Source organism: Nelumbo nucifera, chromosome 2 (genome assembly GCF_055504915.1).
Source record: "Nelumbo nucifera cultivar China Antique chromosome 2, China Antique-T2T, whole genome shotgun sequence".
NCBI lineage: Eukaryota > Viridiplantae > Streptophyta > Magnoliopsida > Proteales > Nelumbonaceae > Nelumbo > Nelumbo nucifera.
In genome coordinates this window covers 39,132,964-39,155,054 of record NC_142650.1, presented here as the reverse complement: position 1 = coordinate 39,155,054, position 22,091 = coordinate 39,132,964, and the positions used below count along the sequence as shown (strand labels likewise).

The 22,091-nt window shown below is 38.4% G+C and overlaps 1 protein-coding gene across 5 annotated transcripts; it reads right to left on the bottom strand.

Moving 5' to 3' along the window:
• Positions 1 to 230: 230 nt before the first annotated feature.
• Positions 231 to 21,464, bottom strand: LOC104599146 (uncharacterized). 5 transcript variants are annotated; one of them, XM_088897719.1, is made up of 3 exons: positions 20,265 to 21,464; positions 19,816 to 20,185; positions 231 to 764 (listed from the first exon to the last, which is right to left on the bottom strand). In XM_088897719.1, the coding sequence occupies exons 1-2, from the start codon at positions 20,974 to 20,976 to the stop codon at positions 19,821 to 19,823; spliced, it is 1,077 nt and encodes a 358-aa protein (XP_088753845.1). In that variant the 5' UTR covers positions 20,977 to 21,464; the 3' UTR covers positions 231 to 764; positions 19,816 to 19,820. The 5 variants fall into 5 exon arrangements, with proteins under 5 accessions (XP_088753845.1, XP_010259850.1, XP_010259847.1 ...); XM_010261548.3 differs by lacking the exon at positions 231 to 764 and adding an exon at positions 1,007 to 6,679; XM_010261545.3 differs by lacking the exon at positions 231 to 764 and adding an exon at positions 8,877 to 9,411.
• Between the last annotated feature and the right edge of the window lie 627 nt (positions 21,465 to 22,091).

Here is a 22,091-nt window from a genome sequence, read left to right as displayed (position 1 = left end):
AAATCATGAAACCAGAACCATTATAATTTATTCGGTTGGTTCAGGTTCATTGGGTAAACCCAACCCATTGACAGCACTAATCAAATGTTTTGACATCAACCCTGGTCGGCTACGACAAGTTAATGTCTTGATATCGCTCATAATCTAATACTAGTTTCCCTTGCCATTTAACCAAGAATTTATGAATTCCTGCAGATCTTGTAGAAATAAGTTGCACATCAAAAACATCACCAGTGGCTTCTGGTCTCTTCTGCACAGCAAGTAGCCTAACTTCATTTTCTTCCTGGTGATGACCATGGAAGGGGCGCAAAAGTCAAATCTTCTACATTGAAAATATGGCTTATGTGGAGGTCCTCAAACAATTCCAATCAATAGGCTTTTGAATCAAGCCTCGTTAGTATTAAGGCCTTGACCTCCTGAAATGTAATTTCTGAAATACCCCCTTTAGAAATTGTTCAGGCCTTATGCGAACCATCACCTTGTCCCATACATTAAACTTCATAAACCTTCTATATATGTGCATCCGCCTTGAAGGCAATCTTTTGTCAAACATCTTCATATATATATATATATATCATGGGTGTTTGTGTTTCTAGCGAAATCTTAAGCTTCCTAATTGAGCTTGGAAGTTATAGGCATGGCTTCAAGATCAATAGGTTGTCTGGCTTGAGCTCCATTACAATCTCAAATGGTGACATTCTTGTTGCTATATTTATTGAGCTTTTTAAGCAAACTATGCTATGGATTTGTACTAGCGGTGGCCCCTGCAATGCATGTGTTACTGTTTAAAAATGTATTTTTAAGAGAAAAAAAAGGAAATAACAGTGATTCACCAAAGTTTTTATATATTTCTATTTCTTTGCATACAAAATAGTAGAAAAAATAATTTTATTTTATTTTTTGGTTATTGAGCTTCAAACTTATTCCTTTTTATATAGCTTATATGTTATGAGAAGTACATAACCAGCTACTTAGCATGAGAACCGAATGGTGGTGGCCCAGTTGATAGGTTCTCTAGCTAGTTGTAGTGGAAGACTTGGAACCAATTCCCATGGGGTTGGGGGGTTAAGGGCTTGGGGGATGGGCTGCCCCCCCATTGTGCAGCCCTATAAAGCCAAAAAGATGTGCTTAGCATGAAACCAATAACCAACTTAAAAGTTAAAATTCAAAATTGAACTGACGAATATAATAAAAGGCTCAATATTAACAAAAATAATCCATGAAACAAATTTCCACTAAATTAATAAAACAAGATAAGAACTTAACAACCCATGGAAAGGAGCAATGGTTTCTTTAGACTTTTATATAAGAAGATCCGTTCACCTACAAATTTGGGTTTCAACATTAATTTAGGTCCAAGCTAGGGTTCATATTTAGGTTGGCCCTTTACCTAATCCAATCCATCTAATTTGCACGCCTACTTTATTAGAGAGAGCCAAAAGGGACTAATAATTAATAAAGATTTAAAAGGAAAAGAGGGATTTAATTTGTTGAACCAGAATAATCCAAGAAACAAATCTACATTAAAAGAGAGAGAGAGAGAGAGAGAGAGAGAGAGAGAGAGAGAAGAACAATTCACTCCATGTACTAATTTGGGTTTTGACATTAGTTTGGGTAGCTAGGGTTCATATTTAGGTCAGTCCTAACCTAATCCACCTACTTTATTAAAGAGAGCCAAAAAAAGATTAATAGAGATTTAAGAGAAAAAAGAGTGATTTAATGAAAAATGAGATGTTACAAAAGTTCACCAACCTAAATATGGATTTTATGTGAGAGATTTAAGAATGGTTTTATTAAAGAGTAAATATGGATTTATGTGAGACAATGGTTTTAATTTTGACTTATAATATTTTTAATGATTTAATTTAAAAATATATATCCACATGTGTGAAAAAAGAGACGAGGAGGTACGAGTGAGAGGATCCCTAACCTCCCCTCTTTCCTCTTTCTATTATAAGCCTTCTTGCCAGGCAAAGAAACTAGCATTAAATCTCATTTACTACCCTCAAAATAATTCTCCTAAAAAATGCAACTTTAACTCCCCATACATTTCCATATGCTTTCTTTAATTTCAAGAAACTCCAACACCAAGGTTCATGGAACTTGCATTAATACCCAATTCATGTTCCAATTTAATGGGTTTGGATTTTTTTGGGTATGGATATGGGATAGAAATATGGATGTTTGGATAATGGGAATGAGTAAAAGACATGGATTTGGATACGAGTAAAGGTATATGGTCATGGGTTTGGTCTTGGTGATGGACTTGGACTTTTGGTATGGTTTCAATCTCTTTTCTTCTTGCAGCTGTAAGCTTTCAGCCCATAAAATGCTTCGGGATCACATATGTTTTCTCCTTTACCAAGAATGTTTCTGCTGGACAAAGCATGACCTCAAAGTCCAACATTGTTGTATATATTTTTTTTATTATGAACAAAAGGAGTTCTTTTGTACAATCATTTGTCATGGGTATTGATTTTTGTATATGTCCTTGATTTATATTTTAGGAATATGATCAGTTACTGGTTAATTCCACTGACATGATCAATATCTAGACCTCATTTATTGTCAACCAATTACTCACTTAGAACAGTTAGTCTGAGTAGGTTGTCATACATGTACTACCTTGTGAGAAGGGACAATATCTCTGTTGTCAGTGCAATGTACTCAAAAGAGCATGACCGGTTGCTTGTATGGACCATGGACAAACACTGAACTGGACCAGAATGTAAATGACATCTAGATTTTATGACCGGTGAAGCCTGTAATGTTGCTACTGATCTTTAGATTTGATAATATTATTTCATCTTATTCTAGACTTATTTGCACACATCACCAACTAATGAATCTCAATTCTTAGATGTACTTGGATGTGTTAGTGCATACAAAGAAATAATGAAGATAAATAATTATTGTACGTGATCCACCACTCCAATAATTACAGTGAATACGTTAGGATAGGAGTGTCTTCTTGGATGAATGTAAAACCCTAACGGCAAAAGATTGATAAAAGTTAATTTGTTTATCTTGTTTTGCAGAAACCTTTTAGATGTATTATATTATTAGTTTTTTAATTTGCAAAATTATGTGATTTACTGATTCATTTGAGCAAAAGACAGGCATGTTGCCCAAATGGAAATAAGTCCTTTCTTCGAGGCAACAACGCTATGTGTCAATGGAAGGATTATTTTACAAGTATTTAACTAGACATTTATACTTGTCAAATATCACCAGATCAAATTGACAACTCTATTGTTTATACAATTGTATAAACGACCGTATGGCTATCAAAACAACCATACAGCTTTGCAAGGTTACTACCTGGTTTTGAAACAAGTGATTTTGCCATTCGATTTGGGAACCATTCGAATCCCACACAATCTGAATGACCTCTTTCCGTTTGGAAATTCGGATTTGATGTTTAATCTCTCTTTTAGAATTGGATTAAGATTGGGAAAATTCCTAGTCCTACTCCAATTGGTGATTTGGTTCAATCATCAATGGCTTAATGTTAGTCTATAAATAGTGGGGGAAGTCTCCTCTTTGAATGACACGAAAATTAGTGAGACCAACTGACAAAAATTTAAGAGATTAAGCTTAAAAAATTTCATAGGGAATTTCAATCTAAAGAAAAAGAAATTACCAGTCATACATAAGCAAGGATCTCAACAATGATTGTGCACCAACAATCAAGTTCCTAATCTATTTGATCGAGGCAATTTCAGGTGTGAACTCCATTTGAGTTTTTTTTTTTTCTTTGAGCGAAGATAACTTTTATTGATTTAAAACAGGAAGTACACGAGTGAATGTACTGAAAGCTAAAGCAGCTGAGGAAGAATAATAGAGGCAAGCAGAAGTCACTATACAAGCTTTCCCTAAAAAACCCTGATTTTGCAAGGCTGTCTGCAACAGTGTTTTTCTCCCTAGGGATCCAGACCAGATTTACATTCACGACTCAAAGAACTCCATTGGAGGTTTTTGCACTTCTGAAGAACTTTATTTTCAGGTGAGAAACAATTAATTAGAGTTAATTGAACAAAACTAGAAAGGAAAAAGATTATGGTTTCTTATTCTTTGTTGATGCAATTAATTGCAATGAATCATTATATGTTGTCATCTATGTTTTATCAGTATAATCTACACCCGTTTCTTGTGGAACAGACATTGACAGATCTGATTTATTAGCATAAACCAGTATAAATTTATCTCATGGATTTCAGATGTATAGTTTATCTTGTCAAACTTTAAGAGTTCTGCAAGTCAACTTTCAAATTATAACCACTCATTAGACACCTCAATCAGCTGTCACACCCAATTAATTTCTCTGATATCTTGATGTCGGACAAGTAGTCCTAAGGAGCTAGGTGGGATGAACAATTAAAGGAATGACTCAAGAAAGTTAATTTGCAGCTTTAGAAATGTTTATGGAAACAATCTAAGGCGTGCAATTTGGCCTATAAAGGTTTCTGATCAGATTTAATTATTCACAGATTCTCCTAGAACCAATTGATATCTGTGAAAGCCAAAACAGTTGCTCTAGGAATATAATTTCTCTATGAAATTTTGTGAGCAGTTTTGAAATAGAGGGAAGTCTCATGCACGTCTGTGATTCAGATTTGGGAAGCAATTTTGAAGGGGGTTTAACGAGATTGTACAATGCTAACCAGTGTAAAAGGGAAGATCATGTTCAATTCAACCTTCTCCGGAAGCTCTAGATGAAGAGGACAGGAGAGAAGCAGCGGTCAGTCAACCAAGTGTGGGTCTGGTGATTTACCCTTGTCAAACAGCAAAGAAAAGCTCTTGGGGTTAGAGATGGTTTAGTAACAGACGCTTCGGTGGAATCTTTTCATAGCAAATAAGTGGTGAAAAAAGCCTTTCTCAGACGAAATCGCAACTTAGATGGGGGATTTGACCCCAAGTCTTTCATCCACAAATACCACCAAACTTGCATTCAATCAAATCAGGTACTTCTATTCCCTCACCAGGTTCTTCTCTTACTACACCTTGTGTTGCGAGGATAACATTTTTGCAGGTAACAAAGAATGTCAAGATATTTAAAAAACACCAAGTGCCATCTTATGCTGGGAAGAGCTTCCGTCTAGGAAAACGCAAAGTGAAATTGAGAATTTAGGTGAGTATGGGGAGGGAATTTAGCTTTTGATGTTAGACTATTCAGAGGAAGGGACGAGAGGGGGGAGGGAAGAGGACAGAGATAGGGAAGAGACAGGGAATGTTGGGATTAGAAAAGGGGTAGAAAAAGAGGGGATTTAGAATGATTTGGGGAATCCACATACAATGGGTATCCAATTGGTTCAGCTGAATAAAAAAGAATAATCAACAAAACCCCAAAAATGGTGTGAAGTAGAAATCCTTACTTGTAGGTCTTAAAACGATGAGAACATTTGCTTGAAGAAGGAAAAATGGTGGGAGTCACCTAGGGGGATGTAAGAGGCTTGGGGAGTGCAAGAAAGACAAGAGTTGTAAAGAATTATTTTTAAAGACTAAAGTCATCTATCATTTTACTTAATGAAACAAAAATTGAGATTATTAATGAGGTTTGGATGAGAAGTATCTGGCGTTTGAGGAATGAGCATTGGGCTCTACCCTATTGTGGGATCTCCAGGTGGAATTCTTACAACATGGGAAGAGAGTCAAGTAGAGTTGATGGAGAAAACGGTGGGTTCTTTTTACAGTGACAATGAAATTTAGAGAAAAGGAGTGGGTTGCACAAGGAGCTCTTTGGCGGTAGTAGAACGTGTGTTTGGCGAGAGATTTTAATGTCATAGGTGACTAGGCACTTTTCAAAGAACGCCTCGCCCAAACGCCAACAACTATGTTAGGCGCATGCTTAGGGGGCTGAAGTAAATATTTACTATATCAATATTTATTAAGAAAAATAAAATATATAATATTTTATTGGGTGTTTTAGTTTTTATAATAGAACCTATTGCATGTTATCATGCTTTTGTTTTGAGGAAAGTAAATACAAAATTAATCTTCGAGGGTTTTACTTTGACAATTCTTCTTCTTCTTCTTCTTCTTCTTCTTCTTCTTCTTCTTCTTCTTCTTCTTCTTCTTAGTTTTGTTCTCTGTTTCCTGGTTTAAAACAGTGGTTATGCCGCATTTTTCTCCTCTTCCTTTTTGTATCTTTTCTCCAAGTTTTTTGAATCATTTTATTGGACTAAAACAGGGGCTCCGCCTCCTTTTGTTCTTAAATTTCCTGCATGTTTTCAGCTTTTTTTTTTCTCATTATTGGTGTCTGAAACAGGGGCTCCGCCCCTTATTTTATTCTTCATATTCTTCTTTTATTTTAGTATTTTTTTTCACCAGATTTTCTGGGTCTAGAACAGGGGCACCCCCCCCCCCTTTCTTTTGTTCTTAATTTCTTGCATTTTTCAGCTTTTTTTGTTCTCACCATTGGTTTCTGAAACAGGGGCCTTCTTTTCTTCTTCTTCATATTTCTTCTTTCATTTTAATATTTTTTCACCAGCTTTTCTGGGTCTAGAACAGGGGCTCAGTCCCCTACTTTTCTTTTTCATTTTCTTCTTTATTTTAGTATTTGTTCCCTATGTATTGTTGATCTAAAATAGGGGATCCGCCCCCTTCAGTTCTTTCAAGTTCCAATGTCTAACTTGTAAGTTGCAACTCTAATATATTGTTTTGCCTACTTGAAGCAACACTGCAAGAAATACAAGCACAAAAGTAAGTGCAGAATACATAAAACCCAAAAAAAAAACTAGTTCAAAAGGGGTAGAAATCCATCGGCAAGCCTTATTTTTAAATTCCATCACCTAGGTGAGGGCTAGGTGCCTGCCTGGGTGCCCCATGGTCACCTAGCCTCGCCTTGGCACCTTGAAAACTATGGTCACCCGTTTTTTGTTGAAAACAATACTAGAACTTCTAGAGTTTCCAAAAGCATGAAGACCTTCAATAATTTTATTTCAAATTGTATGTTAAGAAATCTTCCTTAAATGCACAATTTACATGGTCCATGCAAGAAAATGCAGTTCGCTCTAGACTGGACAGATTCCTAGTCACCCACAGGGTGGGAAAAGTATTTTGAGCCTGTGATGGTGAAGACATTGGCTAGGCCTATCTTTGATCATTGGCCTCTAATGTTGCAATCGGATAAGATTTCTTTTGGGCCTAATCCCTTTAAAGTTGAGAATATGTAGACCACAACCTTTCTTCAAGAAAAATATTGAGGATTGGTGAAAAGGGTACCCATTGGAGGGGTGGGAAGGCTTTCAGTTTATACAAAAACCAAAAGAGATTAAGGGGAAACTGAAGGAGTGGAATCACCAAATTTTCTGTTCAGTTGAGGAAAATAAATTGAATCTGTTGAATCAAATAGAAATGTTGGACAAGAAAGAAGCAAAGGATGGCAGGGGTTTGGAGGAGGAAGGGAAAAAAATATTGGAATTGAAGGTAGAAATGGAATTGTTACTAAGAAGGGAGAAAATTTGTTGGAGACAAAAATCAAGGTGTAAATGGTTAAAGGAAATCCTAAAGTTCATTGAACAAATAAAAGGTTGGTAGGAGGAGAGTAGAATCAATGTGAGGAATAAGGGGGGAGATTTACTAAGAAACTAAAGAGATTGAAAGAATGACCAAATAATGGAATAAAAAAGAATTTGGGAGGTTAGAGGATTCAAAAGAGAGAACTGCTAAAAGGATAGAGGAGCTAGAGTAGAAGGAGGCTACAAGAGAGACTAGTGTGGAGGAAAGAATGGAAAAGTGGAGCCTAGAAATGGAATTAGAAGGGATCTTAAGGAAGGAAGAAATCGCTTCGAGACAAAAATCAAGATGCAATGGCTGCTGAAAGGAGATGGCATACAAAGTTCTTCCACTCATTGGTAAATGAAAGAAAGAAATATCCGATCTCTAGCATAGAGATAGAAGGTCGGGAGATAAATAGGGAGGAGGAAATTGTTAAGAACTTTGTGAACCATTTTAAGTCAATCTTTGCCACCATAGGAAATAGGCACCTTGATTTGGGGGATTTGGATTGGAATAGAGTGCTTGAAACACAAGCAGCCCTCTTAGGAAGGAACTTCACTGTGGAAGAGGTTCATAATGCAATTCTCTCAATGGAAAGATCCAAAGCTCCCACTCCTAACGAATTTTCTACAAGTCTATAGGAAAGATGTTGGAACTCCAAAAGACTACAAGCCTACAAGTCTTATAGGAAGCCTTTATAAGATCATTGTTGAAGTCTTGGCAGGCAAGTTGAAAACAATTTTGCCTTCAGTGATATCTCGGAACCAAGGAGCCTTAGTTTAAGGGAGACAAATTATAGACCAAATCCTAGAGGCAAATGAGTTTGTAGCTAAAAGAACAGAAACAGGGAGGGAGAGGTCTAATTTGCAAGTTAGATTTGGAAAAAGCCTATGATATGGTGGGCTGGTCATTCCTTCTTCTTTTGGAAAATTTTGGCTTGAGAGAGAGATGGAGAAAGTTGATTAAAGGGTGCATTAGCTCGATATATTTCTCAATTCTGATAAATGGAATAGCTAGGGATTTCTTCCCAGTAAAAAGAGGATTAAGAAAGGAAGATTTTATTTCTCCATTCCTGTTTACTTTTGTTGCCAAAGTTCTAAGCAGATTGATTATCAAGGCTGATCTAGACAACCTGGTCAGAGGTTGGAGGATTGGTAGGAATTAGGTTGTTGTTACCCACTTGTAATTTGTAGATGACATAATCATTTTCTATGTCATGGTTGCTGTTACCCACTTCTATGTCATGGTTGTTGACTTGTTGTTACCCACATTCCAACCAAAGCATTAACTTTACACCCAATGAAAAGTTATGTCTAACTCCCTTGTCAACCATTTGATTTCCTTATTAAGTTCTTTATACCACTACTTTGGAGTTTGGTATCATCTTCAACCACAATATTTCCAAAATTCATCATCTTTACAAATCTCAAATCTTGTAGAACAGTTAATAGCTTTGCTCTAGAGTTCCCAATTCCAATAGGGCCTGGAAATAAAGCTAATATTGATCCATACTCATCTCTAAACACACATACTCCTGATGGACCTTGATTACAAAGGCTACTTCTATCAATGTCAAAAATATGACTAGTCCAAGATGGTTGCTACTGCCGTTGATGCACTATTCCTTTGGTAGATGAACTTGCCACCACACTCTTTAAGTTATCACCCACTAAGAATGGGGCAAATATGTTCATTGTTCAACCAAAGCACCACCTTAACTTTGATGCATTCAAAGATCCTTTCCTTAGAACAACTTTTCCAATTGAAATTCCTTGCATTTCTTCTTCCCAAATCATCCAAATGATTGCTTCTCTATTGCATCTCCACATAATCTTCCTCCTTTACCTTGGGAGAAAAACAGCCACATTCGAAGGGGGAGACCCACCTGTTATCAAAAAGCAAGATAAACCACTACCAAATGAATAGAAGATTAGTAAATGGATGACGGCTCCATGCTAGCAAAAAATCACATAATACAAACACGAGGAGAAAAACACCAAGTAGGTCTCTTCTTTTGAATCTTGTCAGAGGTATTAGTTTTCCATGATACACCCCCTCAGAAAAAATCCCCGATTGTAAGACTATCTTCATTTTTTCATCAGCAACACAGAAATGATTTCGTTAAAAATAGAGAAAATAATTACAACAAGAGGTTGTGGAAAAAGAGAAAAACAGCTTCAGAGAAGCTGACCCAACCCAAGAATTACAATTGAGCCCAATACAAGGAAGTTTCTTTGTACCCCTTGCTTAGCTAAACCATCTGCCAGACTGTTGGCAGTTCTCCTAACCCATTTAACTTGGATTGCCATGTCTTTTGACAGCCATTTAAATCACCTGAGTTCATTTCTTAGATGCCATGACACCCCTTCCCCCTTTACGGCCATTTCACAACAGTTCTCAAATCACCCTCAATGATCAATCTATCAATACCCAAATCTTCGGCCTACTCAACCCCATATATACTGCAGCCAATAGCACTGATCTAACCATATCTTCTTGTTCATCTGGTCCTAAGTATAAGGCTATGATGTTTCCTTCTTTATCCCTAATAGCCCCCCCTCCTATGCCTGATAGGCCCAGATTGCCAACACAACTTCCACCAAAATTCAGTTTCTTCCAGCCATAATTTGGGGGTGACCATTCTTCAATTATTTTCTGTTTTCTGGATGATGAGGCAGAAATTACACCCCAAGACCTGAAGAAGTCCTCAACTTTAAAATCTGCGAAAAGTTTCAGACTTTTAGCCAAATGTGCCACTCTTAGAGTTATGACTTCTACCAGAGTTTCCTTACTTCTTTCCTTATCTTCAAGGATTCTTGAGTTCCTTTCCACCCAAACTATCCAAAGCACCACTGCTCTAATACATCTCCCCAAAATCCTGTCCCTCCTTTTAGTACAGCTAAAAACAATAGGGATTAACAATCCTTCCAAATTGCCAGAAGACCATCTGCAACCAAAAAGAGAAGGAACCAATTCCAAATAAAGCTAACAAAAGGGCAGGAGATTAAGAGATAAAAAGCAGTCTCACCATTTAACTTACAAAGGAAGCACCAGCTGGAGGGGGGGTGTAAACACCAGTTTGGTTTTTTTCTTTGAAGCAAGTCAAAGGTATCACAACCACAAAACACTTCCCAACAGAAAACAATGATTTTTTAGGGGATAGGAAAACACCAAACTTCCTTGACCAGGAAAGAAGGAGAAGGGGAGGTGGCTACCAAGGGATTAAAGAAAGACTTACAAGCATGGTTCAATGTATTTTGTATCGGGAGAGGTGTATCGGCACTTTGAACCATGTGCCTTTTATTTTTTAGTTTTTTTTTCAAATTTCAGTTTCAAGGCTGTTATCATCTACTGATTTTTGCTCCTTCGTTGCAGCCTTATGGAATTGGAGCTTTAATTTATTTGGATGTAGGTGGAACCCACCGTCTAATGTAAGTATGTTGTTTAATCCATCTACTTTAGGGTGGCACACGAAAAGAGATAAAATCATGTGGAAATATATTAGGGCAGCTATATTATGGACTGCACTGTTTGGGAGGAAAGGAATGCTAGAACTTTCCCAGAGAAGGAAAGCAGTTTTGTTGAAGTGAAGGACTGTATCTTAACTAGAGTAATTCATTGGATGAAGACATTGGCCTTGTTTGTTGAATTCTCCTTCGATGATCTTTGGAGGAATTGGTTAGAAGTGGCTAATACCTCCACTAGGAAGAATAGAAGGGTGGTAGAGTGGGAACCTCCTCCAGAAGGTGTCATTAAATTGAACTTTGATAGGAGCAGTCAAGGTAACCCTGGGCCTTCGGATCTAGAGGGTGTGCTAAGGAATAAGGACAGCAACATTATTTCCTTGTTCTCAAGACCAATGGGAGTGGGAGACTCTACAAGAGCTGAGTTACTAGCTGTTGTTCAAGGGATCCAGCTTACCAACCAACTTGGGGTGGAAAGTCTTTTAATTGAAGGAGATTCTCAAGTGGTAGTAGGATGGCTGTCAAACCCGAATACCGCCTTTTGGGGCTATAGAGACCTCAAAAAAGTGAAGTGGCTAACCAGTAATATGAGAGTTGATGTGAAATGGGTAAGCAAGTCAGCAAATACCATGGCTGATTCCTTGGCCAAGCAAGGGGTATCTAGGGAAGGCATTTTTTGGGCTAGTTTGTAACTTGTTCTAGCAAGTTTGGAAAGCTGTATCTAACTTTTCTGGAGAGGTCGCATCTCATGTCTCTCCTTATTCCTTATCTTTGGTGCTTAATAAAATTCATTCATTTATCAAAAAAAAAGGTCTCCGAAAACACATGAAAGCAAGTGTATCGGGAACCTAAAGATATGATACAATACACCTGATGCGGGGCTTACCATATAGATACTTGCAAGTTTCAACGTTGCATACATGAGAACAAAGCATCAAGATTAAAGCCCCAAACCCTAGAATCCAAGCCACCTTCTCCCAAAACCACTAAATTTAGCAAGCCTAAAAGCTCGGACACACTAGGGATTTCCGATTCTGTAAGGTTTCTGACTTTCTGTTAAAACCAAAGTTCCAGTTCAACCCTGAAGGCCCCAAACCCTACAATCCAAGCCACCTTCTCCCAAAACCACTGAATTTAGAATGCCCAAAAGCTTAAACACACTAGGGATTTCAGATTCTGTACGGTTTCTGGCTTTCTGTTAAAACCAAAGTTCCAGTTCAACCCTGAAAGAATGTTGGCTCAAAAACTCAGACACAGGTTTACACTTAAGATTGGAAAGAGCAAAAACGTGAAGGAAAGCTCTCCCCCGAAGGGAGATCCCCAATCCATACATCCTCCCAAAACCTAACTTCCTGACCCAAAGCCAAACCATACCTGACATGATTGAGGAAACCAGGAAGAATCTCATGAATGGCCTTTCAAGGAGTAGGCAGAGTAGCTCTATGAAGACAACCAGCATCCCATCCGTTGCTTGACATGCCATGAATACTTGCAACAACTTTGTGCAAGTTTCAAATGCTTGAAACAACTTTTTCAACCTGACATTACCAATTCCCAAGCCATTTTCATGCCCAAATCACATTTCCTTTGCACATCTGAGAAGATCTTATGTCCTTCTCAACACTTTTTCAAATGTTAAGTTTCAAATATTCTCTTCATGACTCATTAATCAATAATATTCTCCAATCACAAGTGGCTAAGCAGCAATATCAATATCATGGTTATCAAGGCACTAAGGCAAGGCAAAGCATCACCTTAATGTAGTTGCCAATGGATCAAGACCCAGACAATTTGATAAGTACATGTGCAAAACCAATTCTAAACCAGACCCTATAGGGTCTGTAATTGGGATTATTGGGTCCTACTTGTTAAATTGACACATTTGGACAACTTGATAGGATAATATTACAAGTATATCATGAGAAAATAGATAATCTAATGGAAAAAGAGAAAAGTAGGTATTATATTGGAGGTATCTTTATAATTTGCCAAAATACATGTACATAATTATATACACAATATTATGCAACACAAAAAAAATGTCATTGCCTAGGCATCACCTTGACAAGTTGTAAGTGGACGGGCTTTGGTGAGGCAGTCATGGTGGCTTGACTCCAAAGGTCAAGAGAAATAGTGGTTACAGAGGTCGGTAGAAGAGGGAAGGGATGAGAGAGAGAGAGAATCTGGGTTCTCTCTCCTCTATAATGGGTTTATTGCCTTGTGTTTATGGGTACTGCCAATGGATTAATGGGTCCTCATATGAATATGAGGCCCTATTTATAGTGATTTGAGGCTCCATCTTCTAGAGTCTTCCTATTCTGTCTTTTTCCAGTTTCCCCCTTGTGCACATTACAATTCTAGAATATTGTCATTCTAAAAAGGTCCTAGCTATCAAATTGTTTATAAACTTGTAAACAATTAGCAGATAATTGATTTAACCTAGTCTGGTCTACCCCAGATTTATGTCGGGTCGACTGGTTTAATGTACTTGTATAAATCCATTGTCTTACACAAGCATGATAAACATCTGATCTTTATGAACTCTATTGAAATAATTTAGTTATTTGTGTTAGGGTCTGTTTGGCTAGTTAAAGTGTTTTCCCTTCTTATTTCTGCCGCCCTATATAATATAATAAAAGTTGGCGCCGCCAGCACGGTTCTATTGCTCCAAACTTTTTCTTCTTCCTTTCTCTCTGTTTTCCTTCTCTTCTCTACTTCCTCATATTTCAACTGGATTTATTATCAAGATGGTATCAAAGCAAGGCTGTTGAATCTGGGCAACCAAGTTTTTTCTCTTCAAGTTGTTGAATCTGGGCGGAACAGAGGACTGAATCTGGGCTGATCAAATCAGATCTGCAACTAGTACAACCCTAAAGTTTTTCTTTCTTCTTTTATTTCTTTCCTTGGTCGTGTACCAAGTGGAGAGCAAATGAATCCACACCACTGAATGTTGGTAGACTTTTGTGAGGGTTATATCTTTTATTTGTTGGATCGTGTGATCCTGTAAATGTTGGTAGACTTTTGTGAGGGTTATATCTTTCATTTGTTGGATCGTGTGATCCTGTACCTATGAAATGGTGACTGTAGGTCGTAGATGACCTGTTTTCTCTGCTCGTTAGTCTGATTTCATGTGTGTTAGGATCTCTCTTATTGATTAATGTTGTGGTGGAACTTACACATTATTGATTAATGTTGTGGTGAAAATCAGTCTCGTCATAGGTCGTAGATGACCTGTTTTCTCTACTCGTTAGTCTGATTTCATGTGTGTTAGGATCTTTCTTATTGATTAATGTTGTGGTGGAACTTACACGTTATTGATTAATGTTGTAGTGAAAATCAATCTCGTCATAGTTCTTCTTTGGAAGTTGGTGCTATTTGTTTTTGTGCTCAGATCAAGTCCAAAACTGAATTGTTGTGTGTGGAGCTTTTGTTGATATAAGGAGGGACCCTAAGTTGAGAGTTTAGATAAAAAAAAACATGTGCTTACCATGTCGTCTAAGAATTCTGCTACTTCAGAGATTCCAAGGAGCCACAATGGAGTGAGTGGGGGAATGGATATGAGTTTCCCCATGGTTGTTATTCCTTTTGATGGTCTGAACTACCTTGAGTGGTCTAGGGGAATAAAACTCTACATCACTGCTAGGGGGAAAATAGGATACATCAATGGGAGAGTGAAGGAACCGAAGTATAGAAGTGCTAAATATAATAGGTGGAACCAAGAGAATAGTACGGTGATGTCATGGCTCTTGGTTTCCATGCTGCCACAGGTAAGGAAGACTTTTATATGGGCTGAAACTGCTTGTGAGATAATGGGAACAAGCAAAGTCCACCTATTCAGAGCAGAAACACTATGCCAAGACATATCAATTGCAAGCTGAATCCTCTAGTTGCAAGCAAGGGGAGAGGAGTCTCTCGTTGTACTATTCTGATTTGACATCGATATGGAAAGAACTTGATCACTACCAGAATGTGAATTGGAAGTGTGATGAAGATGCAAAGGCATATAAGTCACTTGTATCTCAGCAACGGGTCTTTTCCTTCCTCCTAGGGCTGAATCCTTCATATAAGTCCATCAGGGTGCAGATCTTGGGTAGTAAAGACTTGCCAACAGTTCAGGAGGTATATGCCTTAGTACAGTCAGAAGAGAGTAGAAGAAGTGTGATGAATTGTGTAGAGAGGGAGTCAGTTGCCCTATCTGTCTGGGGAAATTTAGATACAAATGTGGGAGGTGTTTTTAAGAAAGGTGACTCTCAAAAAAGAACAGATGATAAGAGTAAACTTTGCTGCACTCACTACCACAAAACACGACACACGAGAGATACATGTTGGGATCTCCATGGAAAACCTAAATGGGCACAGGATTTGGGTAGGAAGTCAACACCTAATCAGGGCAAGAAACCAACAAAGCAAAATCAGAAAAAAGTATAACTCGGCTAATATGGCGTCGACAGAGACTAGTCCATTGGTAACTCAAGAGAGGCATCCCAGTTTTGACCCCAAGGAAGAAATTATCAACTCCTTTCGTGACCATTTGGAATTGTATGGTAGGACTCTCCGCCAGATGGATTCCAGTCCTACTCCCTCTACCTCTTTCGCGTCTACATCAGGTAACGCTGCCACTGCCTTCCATGTGTCATCTCATACCACTGATTCTCCTTGGGTTATTGACTCCGGAGCCTCAAACCACATGACCGGTAAGTCAAATTTATTTCAGACATATAACCTTCTCTCTGGGAGAGATAAGGTGAGACTAGCTGATGGTTCTTTCTCTACCATAGCTGGCCAAGGTACCATACCTCTCCCACTCGGCCTTACCCTTTCTAATGTTCTGCATGTTCCGAAATTACTTATAAATTTGTTGTCCATTAGTAGTATAACTCACTCCTTGAACTGTTCAGCCACTTTTTTTCCATCTTCATCTGTGTTTCAGGATTTAGCCTCGGGGAAGACGATTGGTAGAGGAAGCATGGTGGATGGTCTCTACGTGTCGGAGAATAAAGTTGGTCTTGTGGCTATAGAGTTCATGAATTTGTCAAGTGAGAGTCAAGCCTATTTATGGCATAGTCGTCTAGGTCATCTTTCTTTTGAGTCATTAAAAGTTATGTTCCCAAAGTTGTTTGAATCCTTGTCAGTGAGTCAGTTGCAGTGTCAGACATGTCAATTGAATAAACATTGTAGAAGTTCTTTACCTTTGAGAAATAACATATCTGAATTTCCATTTCATATTGTTTATTCTGATGTTTGGGGCCCTGTCACTCTACCCATTGAGGCTAGATATAAGTACTTCATTACCTTTATTGACGATTACTCTATATACACTTGGGTTTACCCTATGCGATCTCGAGATGAAGTGCCAAAAATTGTGAAAAACTTTCAACGCATGGTGTTCACTCAGTTCCAAACTGAAATCCATATCTTCCAGTCGAACAATGCGAAGGAATACTTCCATAGTGATCTCACGGAGTTTTTTGCTTCGAGTGGGTCATTTCAGCAAAGCTCTTGTGCCAGGACACCCCAACAAAATGATGTTGTTGAACAAAAGAACTGTCACCTTCTCGAAATAGCTCGTGGCTTATTAATTCATATGAGTGTGCCAAAACGTTTTTGGATGGATGCAGTTTTGTGTGCTACATACATCATCAACCTTATGCCATCTCGATTACTAGAGTATAAGGCCCCACATCAGCTTCTGTTTCCCACAACTCCGTTGTCTACCATTCCGATGCGTGTTTTTGGGTGTCATTGCTTTGTCCATAACTTGTCCCCTACTCGAGGTAAGCTTGATCCTCGGGCTATTCCTTGTGTTTTCCTTGGTTACCCTTTTATCTCAAAAGGGGTATCGCAGATATGATCCTACCTCTCGCAAGTACTATGTCTCCATTGATGTATCCTTCTTTGAGAATCAACCTTTCTTCTCGGTTTCTCCTCAGGAGGAGAGTAAGGGTTGAGGAGAAACAGGCGACTCAAACTCAACTACCTCCTTTACCCGATCCTCCTCCATTCCGGGTTTTTCACTGTCGCCATAAAAGCCAGCAGAGTTCAAGAGCCGTGGAACCTGACACTATGCAACCAACATCATCGGATTCACCAAAGGCAAATCCGTCTCATCAGCCAAGTACACTTGCTCCTATTGATATGCATGTTCCTCTCAATGTTGATTCACCTATCATCAATGATCTTGATATTCCTATTGCTAAGAGAAAGGGTGTTAGATCTTGTACCACTAATCATCTTATCTCTAATTTTGTGTCCTATGATCACGTTTCACCTTCATTCTGTGCATTCCTCTCTTCTGTGGACAGTGTCCCCGTTCCTAAGAATGTGGTAGAAGCTATATCTAAACCCGAATGGACAGATGCAGTGCAGGAAGAAATTGATGCATTACACAAAAGTAGCACTTGGGAGTTGGTGGACCTTCCTGAAGGGAAGGAACTAATGAGTTGCAAGTGGGTGTTCACAGTGAAACACAAGGCTGATGGAACTGTTGAAAGGTACAAGGCTAAACTGGTAGCAAGAGGTTTTACGAAGGTATATGGAGTGGACTATGAAGAGACTTTTGCTCTAGTAGCCAAGATGAACTCTATCAGGATCCTTCTTTCATTGGCAACAAATCTTGGCTGGAAACTTCACCAATTGGACATCAAAAATGCTTTCTTGAATGGTGACTTGGAAGAAGAAGTGTACATGACTCAACCTCCAGGTTTCTGTGCCAAAGATAGTGAACAAAAGGTGTGCAGGTTAAAAAAATCTTTATATGGGTTGAAACAATCACCTCGGGCTTGGTTTAGTAAGTTCCATTTAGCAGTTCAACAGATGGGGTTCAAACAATGCCAGTCAGATCACACTCTATTTGTGAAAAGAGGTGAAGGGAAAATTGCAGCTCTTATTGTGTATGTGGATGACATAGTGATCACAGGAGATTGGGAGGCTGAAATACGGAGACTAAAAAAATTCTTAGCCACTCAATTTGAGGTGAAAGATCTAAGTCCCTTACGTTATTTCCTTGGAATTGAAGTTGCCCGCTTTCACAAGGGCATCTTTATTTCCCAAAGGAAATATGTATTAGATCTACTAGAAGATACAAGCAAGTTGGGGGTAAAACCAATTGACTCACCAATTGAATCCAATCACCAGCTGGGAGACAGTCAGGGAGAGTTTTTGAAAGATGTGAAGAAGTTCTAGAGACTCGTAGGGAGACTCTTGTATTTGTCTATGACCAGGCCTGATATTGCTTATGCAGTGGGTGTCCTTAGTCAGTTCATGCACAATCCTAGGACAACTCACTTTGAAGCTGCAGAGAGGATCCTTAGATACCTCAAGAAGTTTCCCGGAGTTGGTTTGTTGTTCAAAAAACATGGTCACTTAAAGGTGGAAGTATATACTGATGTTGATTGGGCAAGAGCAATCGATTATCGAAAGTCTACCAGTAGGTATTGTGCCTTTGTATGAGGAAACCTGATCACATGGAGAAGTAAAAAACAAAGTGTGGTGGCTAGACCTAGTGCTGAAGCAGAATATAGAGCGATGTCTCATGGGGTTGCTGGAATCATGTGGATAAGAAATCTGTTAGATGAACTGGGTTTTGCAGTGAGCAATCCTATGTCACTCTACTGTGACAATAAAGCTGCCATCAATATTGCTACTAATCCAGTCCTGCATGATAGGACGGAACACATTGAAGTGGACAAGCATTTTATTAGAGAGAAACTTGTAAATGGAGAGTGTGTACTCCATATGTCAGCTCAGAATAACAACTTGCAGATATCTTCACCAACGGTCTTCATCATGTGCGGCACAATGATCTGTGTGACAAGTTGGGCATGATTGACATCTATGCTCCAACTTGAGGGGGAGTGTTGAAATAATTCAGTTATTTGTGTTAGGGTTTGTTTGGCTAGTTAAAGCGTTTTTTATTTTTGTTATTTCTGTTATTGTACTCACTTACAGCAGGGGCACAAGGGTCTTTTCCCTTCTTATTTCTACCGCCCTATATAATATAATAAAAGCTGACGTCGCCAACACGGTTCTATTGCTCCAAACTTTTTCTTCTTCCTTTCTTCCTTCTCCTTTCTCTCTTCTCTATTTCCTCATATTTCAATCGGATTTATTGTCAAGAAACTCTTCACCCTAACTACTACACAAGCTGCCTCACATCATTCTCGCTTTGCTTTAAAACTCCATCCTACGGCTTTATAGTCTCTGCTAACTCCCCAGCCATCTTCTCATTTAACCAGAAACCTCCTTCCCCCTTCTTATCACACTTTACAATTCCTCGTATACAAACATCTTCAAGTAATTGAAGGTGACCTAATACTTAATTTTTGCATTGTATGTGAGATTCAAGATTTGGTGGACCAATTACAAAGGGTAGCTTTTGAATGGTTTAAACTGGAATTGTGCAGAATCATAGTATGGGCCTTATGGCAATGACTTGGTGGGTCTCATTGCAAAAACAATTCAAGAACTCTAATGTATGCTATGCCTAATTGTCTGTCTGATGTGTTTGGTTTCAAAATGGGTTGTTATGAAATATATTCTTGAAAAGAATCCAGACACTGGAAGAACAAAAAGGAAAAAAAATAAAGAAAATCAAAACTTTGAAACAATAGTTCCGATCATGTCATTATAAATTTCACTTGGTACCGCAATACTTTGGAAAGATGACACTGACAAGTAGATTGAATCTATAAAGTCATGACTTTAATGTTCTTTGAACGTATAAACAGCATTAAAAAACGTCGGCAGTTAAGACACAAAAGCCCTACCTTAAAAAAGAGAAACAGAAAACAAATGAATTTAGACAAAAAAAAAAAAAAAAAAAAAACTAGATGACAAAGTTCCGCAATCACACCTCCATCATCCGGCTTTACACTTCTTTGTATGTGTCTTCCAATCGGTTCGTACTGCAAATGGTTTTGAACACTTTTCACATTTAAATTTTTTCTCGCAGTGTTTACGAAGGTAATGTTTCTTTATTCCCGTGAGATCACCCAAAGCTCTTGAGGGATCATGATGAATACATGAAGGCTCAGGGCAAACAAAGACTTGTTTCCGGACCTCTTTCTTTGGTCCCCCTCCAAGCTTCCAAGGAAGGTCGTGGCCGCGGCGGTGAAGTTGCAGGTTCTGCTCGCGTGAGAACTCTTTCTTGCAGATTTCACACACTAATTGGTCAGTCGAAGATAGCGTTTCAGGCGATAACGCTATCACCTCTGCATCTGGGTCTGAAACCAAAGCAAAATTAAGAAAGTGTACAATGTTATCCCTTTCTAAATTTCGGTGGTTATACATCTCCAATGTTACCTGGCGTTCCTGGGAGTCGCTTTCTCCTTGGTGGAGCTGTTTGATCACTAGAAGGAGAAAACACAACAAACCCTCCCGAATCCGCCGAATGGGGAGCCGTTGGGTCACCAGAAAAGAAAACGATAACTTCTCCTGAATCAGAAGAAGGGAGCATCGGTTGGCTACCAAAGGGAAATAATGTAACTTCTCCGGAACCCATCGATGGAGCTGCTTGGTCACCGCCAGAAGACAAAGGGGTTCCTTCTTCTCTTGATCCCGTAGGTGGAGCTCTTTGGTTACCCGAACAAATAACAGTAGCTCCTGCTGAGCCCGTTGATGGTGGAACTGTTTGGTTACCCGAACAAGGCATAGTAGCTCCTACTCCTGAATACGGTGGAGCTATTTGGTTGCCAGAAGAAGACACAGTAGCTTCCCCTTCGGAAGCTAACGGCGATGGCGCTTTCTCATTACCGGAAGACAATACAGTGGCTTCTTCTTCGGGGGCTGACGACGGCTGTTCCGCTTGCTTACCGGAGGCAGACAAGGTGACTTCTTTTCCTGGAGCCGACAACGACGGATCTGCTTGGTTACCGGAAGAAAGCACGCCGGCTTCTCCGTCTGAAACAAACGACGATTTACCCTCTCCGTTTCCAGAAGAAACAGTATCAGCTTCAGCTTCTCCTGAATCCTTAAAAACGGTAATGGTGGGGGTTTTCTTCAAATTGAGAGACATGTTTCTCCAAAAATTCTACGATTCTTAGAATACCAAAGTATTGCTGAATATATAATTTCAGGAATTTCTTTCAAAATGAAGAACGAAAACCCTACCTTTCTAGGGTTATTCTGGCAGTTCTCATTTTAGATTTCTAGGGCTGCTTCTGAGCTCCCATCTCGTCGGATTCTAGGGTTTGCTCTCGGCTCTAAACCTCTAATCGACCAGTCACAAACTCAGGCTCCTCTCTTCTCGCTCAAAACGAACAAAAGCATGTCTTTTCGTCGTTTTGTTTATGACGGACCGACGGTGCTGTAGTTATACGGGGCCTTGGCGCTATGTTATGCCGCCGGGCGCCAGATATAATCCAGGCATATGGGGTGTAAACGGATTCTTAGTATCCGATTTCGTATTAATCGAATCGAACTGGACAATTGGATAATTGGATAATTTCAACTGTCGAACTCGAATATACTTATATACCGCATTACAACTCATACCGACTTTGAGCAGCAAGGGTAATTGACGAGAAAGATGAATTAATAGTTTACGAGTTTTTTATATGTTTTAATCAAATAAATGAGAAAAAAATTATTGTTTATTTATATTATTTTATTTATTAAAAGTAAGTAGCAATTCCAAATGATGATAATGTATTCAAAATATTTTATAAATATGTACTTTTTTATTTTTTATTTTTATATTTATATTTTTTATTGTTAATTGGATGCAAATTGCAAAATATAAATCTGATTATATAATCACCCCAACTAAATATGTGATAATCAGATCCATTTGCAAAGTTTCAAATATCATTGGCAGGCCTACCTGCTTGATTAGATTCTTCTTTTTGTAATGTTTTATCTTTTTTATGTATCATTTTTTTCTTTTATTCATTTATCAAAGAAATGTAGTTGCTCAATTTATAATTTAAACATCAGAATTAAAAAGGGAATAAATTAAAAAATGAGTATTTGAGTCAAAAAAATTCTACAATCTTATTCATATTTTTAATAATAATGTAAATTTAGAATTATATATGTGTTCAATTTTTTCTATAATTTTTTTTTTGTATTTCTGTGTAAAAATAACTCTTATATGTGACACTTACTCTTTGTTTAATATGATATTATACA

What these genes read in the sequence shown, in the direction of transcription:
- LOC104599146 (XM_088897719.1), bottom strand. Translation starts at nt 20,976, where the DNA reads ATGTCTCTCAATTTGAAGAAAACCCCCACCATTACCGTTTTTAAGGAT. An exon ending in GCGACTCCCAGGAACGCCAG is followed by an intron (nt 20,186 to 20,264) that starts GTAACATTGGAG and finishes CTTTGGTTTCAG; the next exon opens with ACCCAGATGCAGAGGTGATA.